The sequence below is a fragment of the Hermetia illucens genome, chromosome 4 (assembly GCF_905115235.1).
Source record: "Hermetia illucens chromosome 4, iHerIll2.2.curated.20191125, whole genome shotgun sequence".
Taxonomy (NCBI): Eukaryota; Metazoa; Arthropoda; class Insecta; order Diptera; family Stratiomyidae; genus Hermetia; species Hermetia illucens.
The window spans coordinates 15,758,241-15,771,829 of record NC_051852.1 but is presented as its reverse complement, the minus strand read 5'-3'; the positions used below and the strand labels follow the sequence as shown (position 1 = coordinate 15,771,829).

The following is a 13,589-nucleotide window of genomic DNA, read 5'->3' as shown; positions in this document are numbered from 1 at the left end:
ACTGTATGCAAGGTTTTGATGGATAACCTTACATACAGCATTATGCTTGATGGTGTATCGCATCGGTGCCATAACAGTGCAGCCAGAAACGAGATGGCCCAACGTCTCTAATTTATTACTCGTAATTTATTGATTGATCTTTACTCTCTATATAAGTAAATGACTTTGAAGAAAACACGAAAAATTCGCATTGACGCAACCTAAATAGGATGGGGTTTATTGAAAAATTAAATGTGGGCGATTGCTCCCTGATTAAAACTTCAAAAGGAAGGAGTTGGGCGGCGACAACGATAACAACGTGCTTTGGTGTAGCAAAGGCTTTTGTTAGCACATAAACTAGTCGATGTGAGAGTTTAGGCAGCATTCACGGCTATGACGGACCGCTAGGAGAAGCTGATGGTTGGTTTTCTTGCAGGATTTTTCCGAGGAATAACTCAGTGAGACTGACGTGAGCCTAAATTTTACTGTCAGAACGTGTCGTGAACGTACCCCTGAGGAACATCGACTTGTTTTACGTCATGTAGTAGGTGAATGCTCTGAGGCCTAGTAGGGCGATCAGACCCGAGTCTGCACTGAGCTCATCTGAAGTGCTTTTTGCCAAGGAGCCTCACTAAGGGTTATCTGGTATCATGTGAACCGGGATAGTTCTCTGGAAGCACATGATGTCTCAGGAAAATTCCTGGTGGATATGTTCTCGGCTCGTTTATTTGCGGTTGGCTTGCCTGTGGAATTGTCATAGGCGGTGGTGCTTGTGAACACATTGGGGCAGAGCTCGTTGTAGGCTCAAGCGTGATGTTGAGCTGTACGGCTTGGGCGTCTTACCCCTTAGTTACGATAGAGGATCCACTGGTATGGATGCTGAGTCTGCACTCAGTATAAAGCAGTGCCGTTGTGTTAGTCACAGTGAAGTTCTGATTATGGTCTCTAAATCAATTCGTCCTCGAAGAGGATCGTGGGGTTAGGCCGGTGCGAGGAGTACTTACGTAAAACACCTCCAAAGGAAACACGGGGAGGTATTTTTAAATACAAACTACTTTACTCCATCCGAGAATACTAAAACTAAACTAGAAGGTTAAGCGTTGTCCCGTAGCACGTCTCCGCACTGCTTCTTCCGATGGTGCTTCGGGCCATCTTGAGTACCGGTCCATCATGGTCAGACAATATCTGAAACCATTAGATGACATCATCGGGTTGACTATGTCTAAGTGCACGTGTTGAAATCTGCCGTCTGGTACTGCGAACGGTTCGATCGGGTTAACTATGTTTTCCGATTTTGAAGCGCTGACAGGGTACGCAGCAACGGGGTCATCTATGCATGACCCTGCTAGGTTTTATAGATGAGATGAAGCTGCCGTGTTTGTCGCTATGTACTTTTCTTCCGTTTTCTTCTGGAATGCGTACGTAAGGGGCTTGTAATCCGTCTGGAATGAGAAATCTCTGCCCTCTAGGTAATATATAAAGTGTTTGATGCTGTCGTGAATGGTGAGGAGCCCCCCCACCATAAATGCTGTGATATTTTTCCGTGCCACAAAGGTTGTGTTTTAAGAACGCTAGTCTTGCAGCTGTTGTAGGGCTGAACCGATTGCGGTGTCCGATGCATCCGCTACTAATGAGAGAGGCTGATTTTTCCTGTAGTGGACGAGGAGAGTTGCTTTCGCCAGCGATTCTTTGAAGCCTAAAAAGGCTTTCTCTGAGTTAGGCGTCCACTTTATTGGTGTCTTATCATCTTTCTGTACGTTAGCTAGGTGCTCGTTCAACGGCGCTTAAAGGTGTGCTGCATTTTGTAAAAACGTCTGTAGAAATTCAGTGTTCCGAGAAATCTTCGAAGTTCCTTGACATTCTCCGGTCGCTTTGCCGCGGGACTCTGGTTGGCTTATGCCGTCTTTGCTTATTGTGTGCCCCAGGTATTCTGTTTTATCAACGTCAAAAACGTATTTCGTTACATTTATCATCATTAAAATGTTGTTAAGCCGCTCTAGAACGATCTCTACGTGTTCCAGATGCTCTTCCTGATTGCTTTATACGATTAAATGTCGTCAATCAAATCAATACCACTGTCTTAAGAATGTCCTGTTCCGCTATTGAGAAGTGATGGGATGCGCGTACGACAATTTTGTAAAGATTTTCTTATCGGTTGATTTTGACGAATCTTAGATGTGTCTACGATGTGTCGACGCGGAATCTTCAAATGGGCGCCAGCCTCCTTTCTTTGGCACCAAATATAAGAGGTTTGCTCAAGGAGTCGACGACGGCGGCAGAATCCTCTGTCTAGCATGAGCTCGAACTCCTGTTGTGCGACTTTGAATTTTTCTGGGGCCAAAAGGCGTTCTTATTCATATACCGGCGGGAGGGGGGCTCTTGGGGCTATATGATGCTGGACTGCGTGGTTCCGCTTTGTCTCGATTACCGCTGGGTTTGTTAGCGCTGGATATTTTCTTACCGGGTCGTGGAATTTGCTGGTTCTGCAGACTGTTGGTATTCCTGCTTCATTTGAAGGGCGAACTTGACCAGGTGCGGCCAGCAGGGTTACGGATTCGGCCAGTTTCTTGTTTTTCAGATCAACTAATAAACAATTGTTTTGTAGAAAATCTGCGCCTAATATTGGTCGCGGTACATCTGCAGCCCTAGGTTTACTTTAAGCTGTTTTGCCCATACGTATAGAGCTTATAATTTGCTGGCCTTGTCTTGCGGTGGTAGATACGAGGGACTACTGATAGTTCAGCACGCTTATTAATAAGAAATTTTCCTTATTTTGTTTCATTATTATACATGTACAGGTGATTGTTTGCGACGACGCTGATTAGCGCCTGCTCCATGAGCGACTTTGTGCGTTTCCCGATTGTTGTTTGATCGACCATGGCTGTTGACAGTTCCTTGCTTCGGGTCCAAAGCGTCAGAGGAACCAACAAATTGTCTTGGTGTTTTCATTGTTACCCGAATTATTTCACGGTGGGATGCGGCACGACATGTACCCCCGGCATTGTTCGCTTCGTCTTTCGATGCGAATTCAAAAGTAAAGCAGCTACTTCGTCCGCTGACATGTCGCAAGACTGCAAGTCCCCTGAAGTCTCCGTTGTTTCTGCCGGCTGTTGTTTTGTGGGTTATACCATGAATTTGATGGTCTGCTTGTTGACTTCTACGATGCGGTCGGCCGCAGTCGCTACATCATCCAGGAACGGGGTATTTGAAGCTGCCAGTATCGACTGTATTCCTACTGATAGACGCTCTAACCACAACGATTTCAAAAACGCCTGCCAGACTTAATTATCTGCAATGCGTTGGGCACTGGTTGCCCAATTCTAGGCTATGTATGAGTTCCGGAGTCTGCTCCGCATTGCTTGTGCCGAATGCGGCTAGAAGACGGTGCTTGATCAAAGCATATTTTCCTACAGTTGGGGGATTTTTCACGATGTCCATCACCTGTGCTAAGGCGGCCATGTCCAATTCTATAAAGGTCTTATCGAACTTCAATGTATCGTTATTGATTCTATACGTACTTCCGCCCGCGCAAACCATAATGCCGGTTGCGTTTACCAGAACGGTAGAAACTTGAGGGCGCTGATGTTGCATATTTCGGGAGGTTACTGTTTGGCCTCGTGCTCGCTTTCGTTTGGGTCCATGAAATTTTCGTTTTTCGAAGTCATCGTGGACCATTAGCTTAGAGAGTCGGAGTATCGCCACGCGTACGTTCTTCTCTATAAAGGAAATACGAGGAGGCATTTCTAAGTACACACCACTTTATTCCACCCGAGAATACTAAAACTAAACTAGCAGGTTACGCGTTGTTGCAGCTGACGTCTCGATACCTCCATTTTGTCGATGCTGCTGCCTCTCGTGGCAAAGTTCGATGCAGCTTGGTTTGTTCTGCTGAGTTGCCACAGACTCATAGGAATTATTTTACAGGTGAACAAAAAAAAACAGGCAAAAACTTAATTTAACTTTAATGACCTGCACTAGTTACGCTTAGTTCAGAGCTTGAACTGTGCACAACTCCTAAACTCCTATCTCACCTACTAATTGGTTTCTCTAAAAGTAGTCAGTCATTTCCAATATAATAATTCTAAATCATATCCTTCCAGGATGGTACATACATGCAGAAATTGATCTCGCCTATTAATGAAGCTGGCCAAAAGCGCACACTAGATGATCTCCTCAATGATTTATCCACGCCTTCTCGCCAAGCAGGTAAGTCCAACATTTTTTTTCATCCATCACCCTCCCTTGTTTGTACTTTATTATTTTATGGCATTTTTCGGATCACTGAGAATGGAAGATTGAGGCAGGAAAATCTTCTAAGATGCACGAAAACGTACATTGGTGCATGCTAGAATGAAATTCAAGATACAAAAATAAATAGCCAGGCAAAGTCATAAAGATTTCACAGATAGGGACCGCAACACTACAAGAGGGTGTCAATGCCAACACTTCACTTGCACCTTATGCTCACATTTCTCAACAGGTTGATATGCTCGATAGGGTCTTGAGGAGGAACGACTGTAATAAAAAATTTAGTAAGGTTCCTTACGTTTCCTTTTCTTGTTTATTTTATTTGATTTTTTTTTTCATTTATCGTTTGCGCGATACAAAGGGCGAGAACAGCAATATAGTTTACACTTGCTTCTTTAGGACTCGCTATGAGATGCAGAGGTTCCTGGCATCTGTTGGGTGTGAGAAGTGTAGAAAGGTGTGATGTTGTTTGCACAAATCTTATATGTATATATAGAGTGGGAGTCTTCATGAAATGAATGATATCCTCAGGTTAGGGAATGAGTTTTTGTGGGGTTAATATGTTGCTGCTATGAAAACATAGCGTTTTCATATGGCGTTCTGTATATTTACACACTCGCATAGTTTTAGATTTATCCGTTTGAAGGCGACATTTTGTAAACTATTGTATTATATATGAAGGTACATATCAGGCGCCATTGTATGAAATTCTTTTATGAATTATTATGTAGTTTCTGATAATATTTTATGATAGTGTAGATAAAGTCTTTCTTGGTGCTTGATTTAGATAGGAATATTCAAATATCAAAGAACTGGTATCTAATGTCACTTGGTAATTTCTCCAAGGAACATGTCGTATTTCTGAGAAACGAGTTTCATTAAAAAGGCAATAGATAAAGTTCTTCATTTTTTAAATGGATCCCATACCTCCAGAGATTTTAACTTAGCATATATGTTTCAAGTTTTTAAGGACATAAGAATTTTTTTAAATTGGAAAATTCAATAAAAGTTATGTGAAATTCTTTTTACTCCTCCCCAACTTAGATGGAAAATCTTAATTGTTATTTGCCAGCTTAGGGTTTTCTTTAATATCAAAAATTATCTGAAAGTTAGTCTGAAAAAAGATAATGCCAACAGAACATGTAACCAAGCAATTGTTGATTGGAAACTTGAAATAAAGTTATTCAGGTAATAGGTCTCACCAAAAGCGAAGGAGTATTTGACGCACTATCTCCCCATAATATGATTTTATGCCATCCATATATTGTGTTGGGGAAAAAGAAATCTCCTATTTTGTCTATAGATGGCGACATTTAAACATATCTTGTGTTGTACTTATCGCATCATACTATACAGTGATTTGAAGACGATAATCTGCGCTACAAGTGTCTCTTTGACAGTGTTGTGATCGTACGTTTCATTCTCAAGTTATAGCGCGTCAAAGATGGAGTCCACCAAGCAAGAAATTCGTCAATCATTTGCGTTTTCACTACCTGAGAGGTAAAAATGGAACGAAGGTGGCCGAAAAAATTTGTGAAGTTTATGGGTCCGATACTGTAACGATCCGCACAGCACCGCGTTGGTTCGATCGATTTCTTCCTGGTGCAGTGAATGTCGAAGATACACCCCATACTGGTAGGCCAATCGTCGGAGAAACCGATAAAATCGTCAAAATCATCCAAGTAGGCCGGCATGTGAGCACTCGCTCGATTGGCCAGGAACTAGGTACCATAACCATAAAACCGTTTGGAACCATTTGCAGTAGATTAGATTCCAAAAAAAGCTAGATGTTTGAGTTGGAGTTGACGGAAAAAAATCGCTTGGACCGAATCAACGCCTGCGATGCACTGCTGAAACGGAACGAATACGACCCATTTTCGAAGCGGATGGTAACTGGTGATGAAAAGCGAATCATTTACGATAAACTCAAACGAAAAAGATCGTGGTCGAAACGCGGCGATCCGGCCCAAACCATCGCCAAGCCCGGATTAAGGGCCAGGAAGGTTTTGCTGTGTGTTTGGTGAGATTGGAAGGGAATCATCCACAATGAGCTTCAAATAAGGGGGGGGGGGGGGTTTTATAAGGGAGGGACAATGAAGTTGCCTTCTAAATGGCAACAAGTTTGCGAAAAAAACGATGCATATTTGACTTAAATCGGATAATTCTAAGTATGTTAAGTAAAGCGTCAAATTTAGGTTACGAATACGACATTTCTTTTTCCATAACCCAATATTTACTTTGTCGCTACGAAAGTGGTCTCTAATGGAACAGACATATAACAATATCCTGGCCAGTCGTCGGAATGCTTTCCTTGCAATGCAGATTGCAGTTTTTAATAAAATATCATTTCATGCCTGCATTTTCAATGGAAAGTGCAAAATGTCAAAACGGAGACTGATAAATGTCCTGTATAATTACATTGATAGTTTTTAAGAGTTAAATCCTGTCGGTATGTCAAAGAGCGAAGGCTAAATAAGGCTTCCCTGTCGCTATTGGGTCTGATCGTAGAGGAACAGAGACTTGGCCCTCAGTTTTGTTTAGTTTACTGGGGGGAACCGCAGCTCCGAGCACTCAGCCCATTATTAGGCCCATTGTACTATCCCCGTAAATCGCCTATTCAATGGCTTCCCGCCTACGGTGTTCGCAGGCTTTAACGAATCTGAGAACATTCTTCAGAGGGAGAGAGTGTGCACATTCTTCATTGAAGAAAACCTTGCCAAGGTGTCTTCGATTGAGATCTGAGGATCCCGGGCAGCTGCATAAAAAATGCAGGGCCTTCTCCTCCTCCTCACATTGGCTGCACATAGCCGAAACCACTACCCCAATCTTTTCCATATGGTAGTTTAAGGAGTAGTGTCCCGTTAAAAGCTCTACTAGGGTTTTCATGTCCCACTTCTTAAGGGACAACAAAAATGCTGCTCTAGTGACCCTAAGCTCTTTCACAAGAATTTTCGCTTGCCGGCAAGAGTCCAAATTTCTCCAGTCGGCTGCGCGTTTCTTTGCAATTTCACCCTTCAGGGTAGACATGACAGTGTTTGGTCAGATTCCAAGGCTGGTTTTGGCTCTACCATTGTGGATCCAGACCCTCAGCGAGTCAGTCTGTCAGCCTCGTTACCAACGATGTTGGAGTGCCCCGGCGACCACATCGAAATGTTTCGTTCAGTCGTCCAAGTTTCAGCAGCACCTGATGACGGAGCATGGAGGTAGTTCGATGGATGTAAGGGCAGACATCTTTATTGATGGCTATGAACGGCTTGGGTTCGACACGTTATAGTTCTGTTTCCGTGAAACATTACGAGAAGTGTAGCGAAAGGAGTCACTCCCCACGATTTTGAATTGTATAATATCGGGCGAAGCTTCATCCCTTGTAGATAATTTGAAAAGCTAAGCCTAACATGTGAATACGGACTGCCCCTTCAGGGAGGCAAAGGCGAAATTATCTTTGCAGTCAACGAGCTCAAAGAGAGTAGATTTTTTGTGTAGCCATTGCAGTCTCTGTAGAGTTGTTGCGTTCACTTTTTTGCAAATGTTGTTAATTTGGGATTTTTTTCTAATGAATGAAAGAAGGGGATGGTCAACAATATTTCGAAGAAGGATACTCGTTCTTAGTGGACATTTGGAGGGGTATTTACATGGTTTCTGCTGTCGCAAAAATAATAGCTAAAATCATCTTGGAACTTATCAACGAACACTCCGAAATCTTTTTCGGCAGAGAACATTCTGGTCTATGCAAAAGGTACACTCATCATCATCATCAACGGTTCAAAAACCGGTATCCGATCTAGGCCTGCCTTAATAAGGAACTTCAGACACTCCGGTTTTGCGCTGACGTCCACCATTTCATATATTTATATAAAAGAAATTTGAGTTTCCTGAATCGGTTACAGGTATTTCCTCCGTTATAGGAAGTTTTTTGACATACGCGGAGGAGTAGATGGATCAACTGGGCACTGTGTGTGGAAGCAAGCGTTGTACGATAAAAATCTGATACCTTAGAAAGTAGAACGTAGTGTTGCCCAGGCAGAAGGGAACTGAGTATCGCGCTGGGGAATACTATCGTTTTCATGAATTGTATGACAAAAAAGTTAGCTGGGATTGGAGGTCTTTAGATTGCCCATTTGAAAATATAAATAGAAAACATTTTATTCAAGATTATGCGTAATTGCATTTCTTGATTTCTTCTTGACTGCAACATGCAGAGGGAGATTGCACCCTAACAAAAGATAAAATCATCTTGCCAAAGTTAAGCCGGATTTCACGGTCTTGCTGCAAATTCTTCTTTTCTTCTTCTTTTTCTTCAGCCTTTGTCCCATTCACAAGCGGGGTCGGCTCGTCGTGATCGGCTTCGCCATTTGGCTCTATCGAATGCCTGATCTGGGTGCTATCTCGAGGCTTTCAAATCCCCATCCAGCGTATCAAGCCATCTTGCTGCAAATTCTATTTTCTGCTAAACTGACTAATCTAGATATACAGGAAAATTGTGATTTTTTTTTACAAAGTATTATCCTTATTAACCTTCTGCTGGTAACTGGGGGGATGCGTCACCCCATGGAGGTAAAATTTTTGCTCTTGTGTTATCACGTGACGGCTGCTAATCTTTTATCAGATCAACTGTAGGTTGTTTATAACCTTGACTTGCGTGCGAGACCTCCCAGTCCTGTGAACTATACTCTTTGGGGTGGCGCATCACCCATGTTACTATTGACGTTTGCCTGATTTCTTTTGTTTACAATGTGTTCTATCAATGTAGATGACCCGGATTATGTGAGTAGTTGTTTTGATGATGATGAAAATGAACCCCCTGATGAACATTCGTCAAGTGATGAAGAGGATATAGTGATGACAGTGAAGCTTCAGACGAAATTGAAGGGGAGTCTTCTGATGATGAGGATGAAACGGAATAGGCTTCGAATATTGTGAAACTTAAGAATGGCCATATATGGTCACTATTACCACCTGAACGATCCAGAACACAGGCTCGCAACCTTGTAAAAATACCAAAAACCAAGACGACTTTGAAGGGATCATCCAAACTCAGTTTCCTAAACTTGCTTATTGACCAAACCATAATTGAAATAATTGTTCAGTACACAAACATTGAAATAGGTATTCGGGCTACAAAGTATTCTGGCCAACGATTCTTTCATAAAACAGATGAAGTTTTATATAGACTTGTTATTAGCGAAATGCGATTCAAATATTTGGTTGTTTGTTTGAGATTTGATGACAGAAATACACGTGGCAGGTCTCCAAGTTTGTCGCGCCTTGTGGTCTGTTTTTCTTGATAACTTTCGCAAAAACTACACCCCTTAAATTGATTTGACAATTGACGAACAACTTCTTGGTTTTCGAGGGAAATGTCCTTTCAGGATGTATATAGCCTCCAAACCTGATAAATACGGTTATAAATTGTAACAATGTGTGATGTTAGAACGTTCTACAGGATTGATGCTATTCCATACATTGGTAAGGAGAATCGTAGCACAACGGATAATCTTGTTTCATACTATGTAAAAACCCTAGCAGAAACTGTGCGTGGAAGCACCCGGAACATAACTTGTGACAACTGGTTCACTTCGGTCCCCTTGGCAGAAGAAATGCTAAAAAAATTTGGTTTGACACTTGTTGGAACAATGTGCAAAAATAAGCGAGAAATTTCGCCTTCTTCTCTTCCGAACAAAAATAAACCAGTCCTGGTATCTCAGTTCGTTGTTGATGGGAAGACTACTATTGTCAAATCTGTTATTTTGATCTTTACAATGCATGACCAGAAAGATGTAAATAAGGTCACCAAGAAGCCAGAGATGATTGACTTTTGCAATTCTACCAAAGGTGGTGTGCTGGCCTCTTCGCATGTTGTACGATATTTTTGATAAGCCAGGCATAAATGCGTTAATCCTGTACAAGCTTGTGAATCCTGGGAAGAAAATTACAGGGAATAATTTTTTGAAAAGTTTAGCTCAGGAGCTTTTCAAACCTCATGTTGAACGATGTCTCAGTAAGAACTTGCCACGTCAACTCACTGAAGATATTGTGCAGTATCTCGGGAAGAATCGGCCACTAGAAGAAGTAGAAACGCAGAACTTCCCTGCGAAATTGCAAAACCAGGCCAAATGTCACATTTGTCCAAGAGATCAAGATAGAAAAGTCAAAACCGCCTGCACAAAATGCGAATGCATAAACTGCTTCAGCAATTAAGAGTTTTACTTGAACAACACGTATTAATCGCGTTTTCATAATTTAAATTATGATTTAACTGTAAATAAACGCATAAACAAAAAAACAACTCGGGAAACCCGAAGCTAGACGTTTCATGTATGAAAGGTTTTGTGTATTTCTTTTATAAAGAAATTTGAATGTGCATTCGTCCCACTAGTATCTAGCACGCAATATATGCATATATTATGTGAAAATATCCACTTTCAAGTGATATTGACATTCAAAGTCTTGATTTTGTGCAGAAGCGACAGGTTTCACCTATTATTATTTTGTTAGTAATAGTGCGATTTTCACCAAATTTAGTAGGATCATGTTCTATGAGTGTGGCAGCCTCTTTATTTTTGTTTTCAGATTTTTCAGTTGGGTAGTTTCTGAGAATGTGTCCATTAAAAAATGATTAATTTCACCCCCGCGCTCCCCATCTGTCCAACAAATGTCAAAACTAAAACCGACTTCGAAAAGTACTAACCGAGACCTTTAATTTTATAACCCACATAGTCATATTTGATGAAAAAAAAATTTACACCCCCCTTTTGTATGTATGTTCGACCTAAAAGGATATAACTCATTATATACGTGAGCGATCACAGTTCGCACCTTTCTACCAAATTTGGTGTCAATGGCTATAACCGTCTCTGAGAAAAATGCGACGAGCAGACAGATCGACAGTAAGCTGATTTTGATAAGGTTTTGTGTTTTCACAAAACCTTGAAAAGAAAATTTTATTTACTTAATAACTCCTTGGGATAAGGCATCACCGCATGTTACCTACCCCAGTTACAAAAATCGTGTCACCAGCGAAAGGTTAAGATTTCGAGGGGTTTCTAAATTGTATCGATCATGAATGAACTGATTTCTGTTCTGACTACTCCTGTATTGACACTGTTTAAACCGCTTAAATTTAGATAAACACAAGTGACTTAGCTACATAGAAACATATCTAAATTGGCAGCAGAATTTCATACATTTAAGCATATTTGCCGATACTGTCGGCTGAAGTGCTAAGTTCCGCTTTGCAGGCTTCGATCATGTGATTTAGAACGATATCTTCTTCTTCTGAATTAATTGACATCATCCACTTTCAGGCGCACACTGTCCACCTAATCCATCAGTATTATGAATTTAATCACAGGATTGAAATTTTTATTTTTAATTTCCGAAATGTCGGTCGGCTTCTTATCAAACTTCTAACAAGTCATAAAATTAATTGCAATCCAATTATCTGTTGAGAATATCAATAAATAATAAACTGAAAATTCAATATTGTGTTCATTCTCAATCAACTCTTTAGAATGATTTGTATTATCAGCTCCGTAAAAATAACGCCATGTTGGTTTGAACTTTTGACTTTTGCAATGATAAGTGGAACATCGTCAATAAGTCTAAGGCAGTAGTGGGTATATTTCATAAATAGTCTTGAATAATGACTAGTGAAGTCTTTTTTAGTTAAGAAGTCAAATTGGATTGATTATTATTGAAAATAACCCGAAAAAATATCTTGATTCATCTAGTGCTTTGGGGGGAATTGAAAGGAAATTTAGTGGCCAGTCTCTGTAGTTTTCTGTCAAGGTATTACCTTCCTTGCGGGTACAACGATATACTTATTTCATTCTGTCTTTCTTGCCAATTTCATTGTTTGCGAAGTGTCTACATCCCATTCTATTTCAATTATTCACTGATTCTCCATAGAATTCGTTTTTTCAATCGGCTGACACTAGGCTGCAGATTTCAAGGAAGCGGGATTGGAAAAAATAAGAAATTTAGAATCCAAAACTTAGGTTGGTCATCTATACAGGGGTATATCGAGATCTTTCATTGCATTTTGTTGCAGAATTACTGTGCGGTTTACTGAGATCTTAACCTACTTTCCCCTTCAGAGTAACATTTAGTTTGGTTTACGCAAATTCTTTACATTGCAAGCTAATTTTCAATTCATCATCATCAACGGCGCAACAACCGGTATCCGGTCTAGGCCTGCCTTAATAAGGAACTGCAGACATCCCGGTTTTGCGCCGAGGTCCACCAATTCGATATCCCTAACAGCTCTCTGGTGTCCTGACCTATGCCATCGCTCCATCTCAGGCAGGGCCTGCCTCGTTTTCTTCTTATACCATAGATATTGCCCTTATAGACTCTCCGGGCTGGATCATCCTCATCCATACGGATAAAGTGACCCGCCCACCGTAACCTATTGAGCCGGATTTTATCCACAACCGGACGGTCATGATATCGCTCATAGATTTCGTCATTGTGTAGGCTACGGAATCGTCTATCTTCATGTAGGGGGCCAAAAATTCTTCGAAGGATTCTTCTCTCGAACGCGGCCAAGAGTTGAAGTTGAAGAGTGAATTTTCAATTCATCCCACGTGGATTTGGAGATATTTTATGGAGCTTGAGGTTTGGAGTACGTTGAGGTTCTGAGATTAAGTCACTTTGTAGAGCTGAAGTCGAGATAAAGAAGAATGTCGATCCTAGGATGGTGCCTTGAAGAACTATAGTCTGAATACCCTCTTTCATGTATTTTGCAAAACTTACGCCGTTTTTCAACCTCACTTCTTGCCCGTTTACAAATTTTATGGAACTGTCCCTTTCATCTTTTTATCTTAATGTCCATTCTCGATACCAATACCGATATATAGCACTATTTCACACAGAATAATCGTTATCGTGTGAAGTAGTCCCGCTCCTTCAAATTGGCTTCGTGGCAGGTTGCGCCCTTTTCCGGTGCGGCCGGTATCGCTCCGCCACAGACCCGCTTGTCACTATTGCAGTCAATTTAATCCAGCCAAGTTCATTTAAAAGTATGCATGCGAACTGCTCCGAAAATTCGTCGAAGAACTTTTCTTTCGACTGCGTTCAGCAAATTTTCGGAGGCTTAGGTTAGAAGCCCATAGCATAGCATGGCTTTGTATACGCGGAGCTTCGTGTTTCTACGTACATGCTTGGATTTCATAGTCTCATTCGCTAGCTGTATTCGTCGCTTGATCTCGTTAGTCTCATTGGCGTCTTTTGACAGGCTCCTACCTAGATATATAAGGCTGTCTATGAATTCGATGTTGAGGTCCCCTAGGTTGATGCCCGAATAAGCTGGCATCCTAATTCTTGATTGTATCATTATTTTCGTTTTACCCTCATTGATGTAT

The 13,589-nt window shown here is 41.2% G+C and overlaps 1 protein-coding gene across 2 annotated transcripts in view; it reads left to right on the top strand.

Annotated features, from left to right (window-relative positions):
• LOC119654371 (autophagy protein 5) overlaps nt 1–13,589 on the top strand; it is a 101,295-nt gene that overhangs the window by 22,543 nt on the left and 65,163 nt on the right. For both annotated transcript variants that reach the window (XM_038059723.1, XM_038059724.1), the window contains exon 6: nt 4,080–4,185. In XM_038059723.1, coding sequence (XP_037915651.1) covers nt 4,080–4,185 — 106 coding nt within the window. The remainder of the gene's footprint in view (nt 1–4,079; nt 4,186–13,589) is intronic.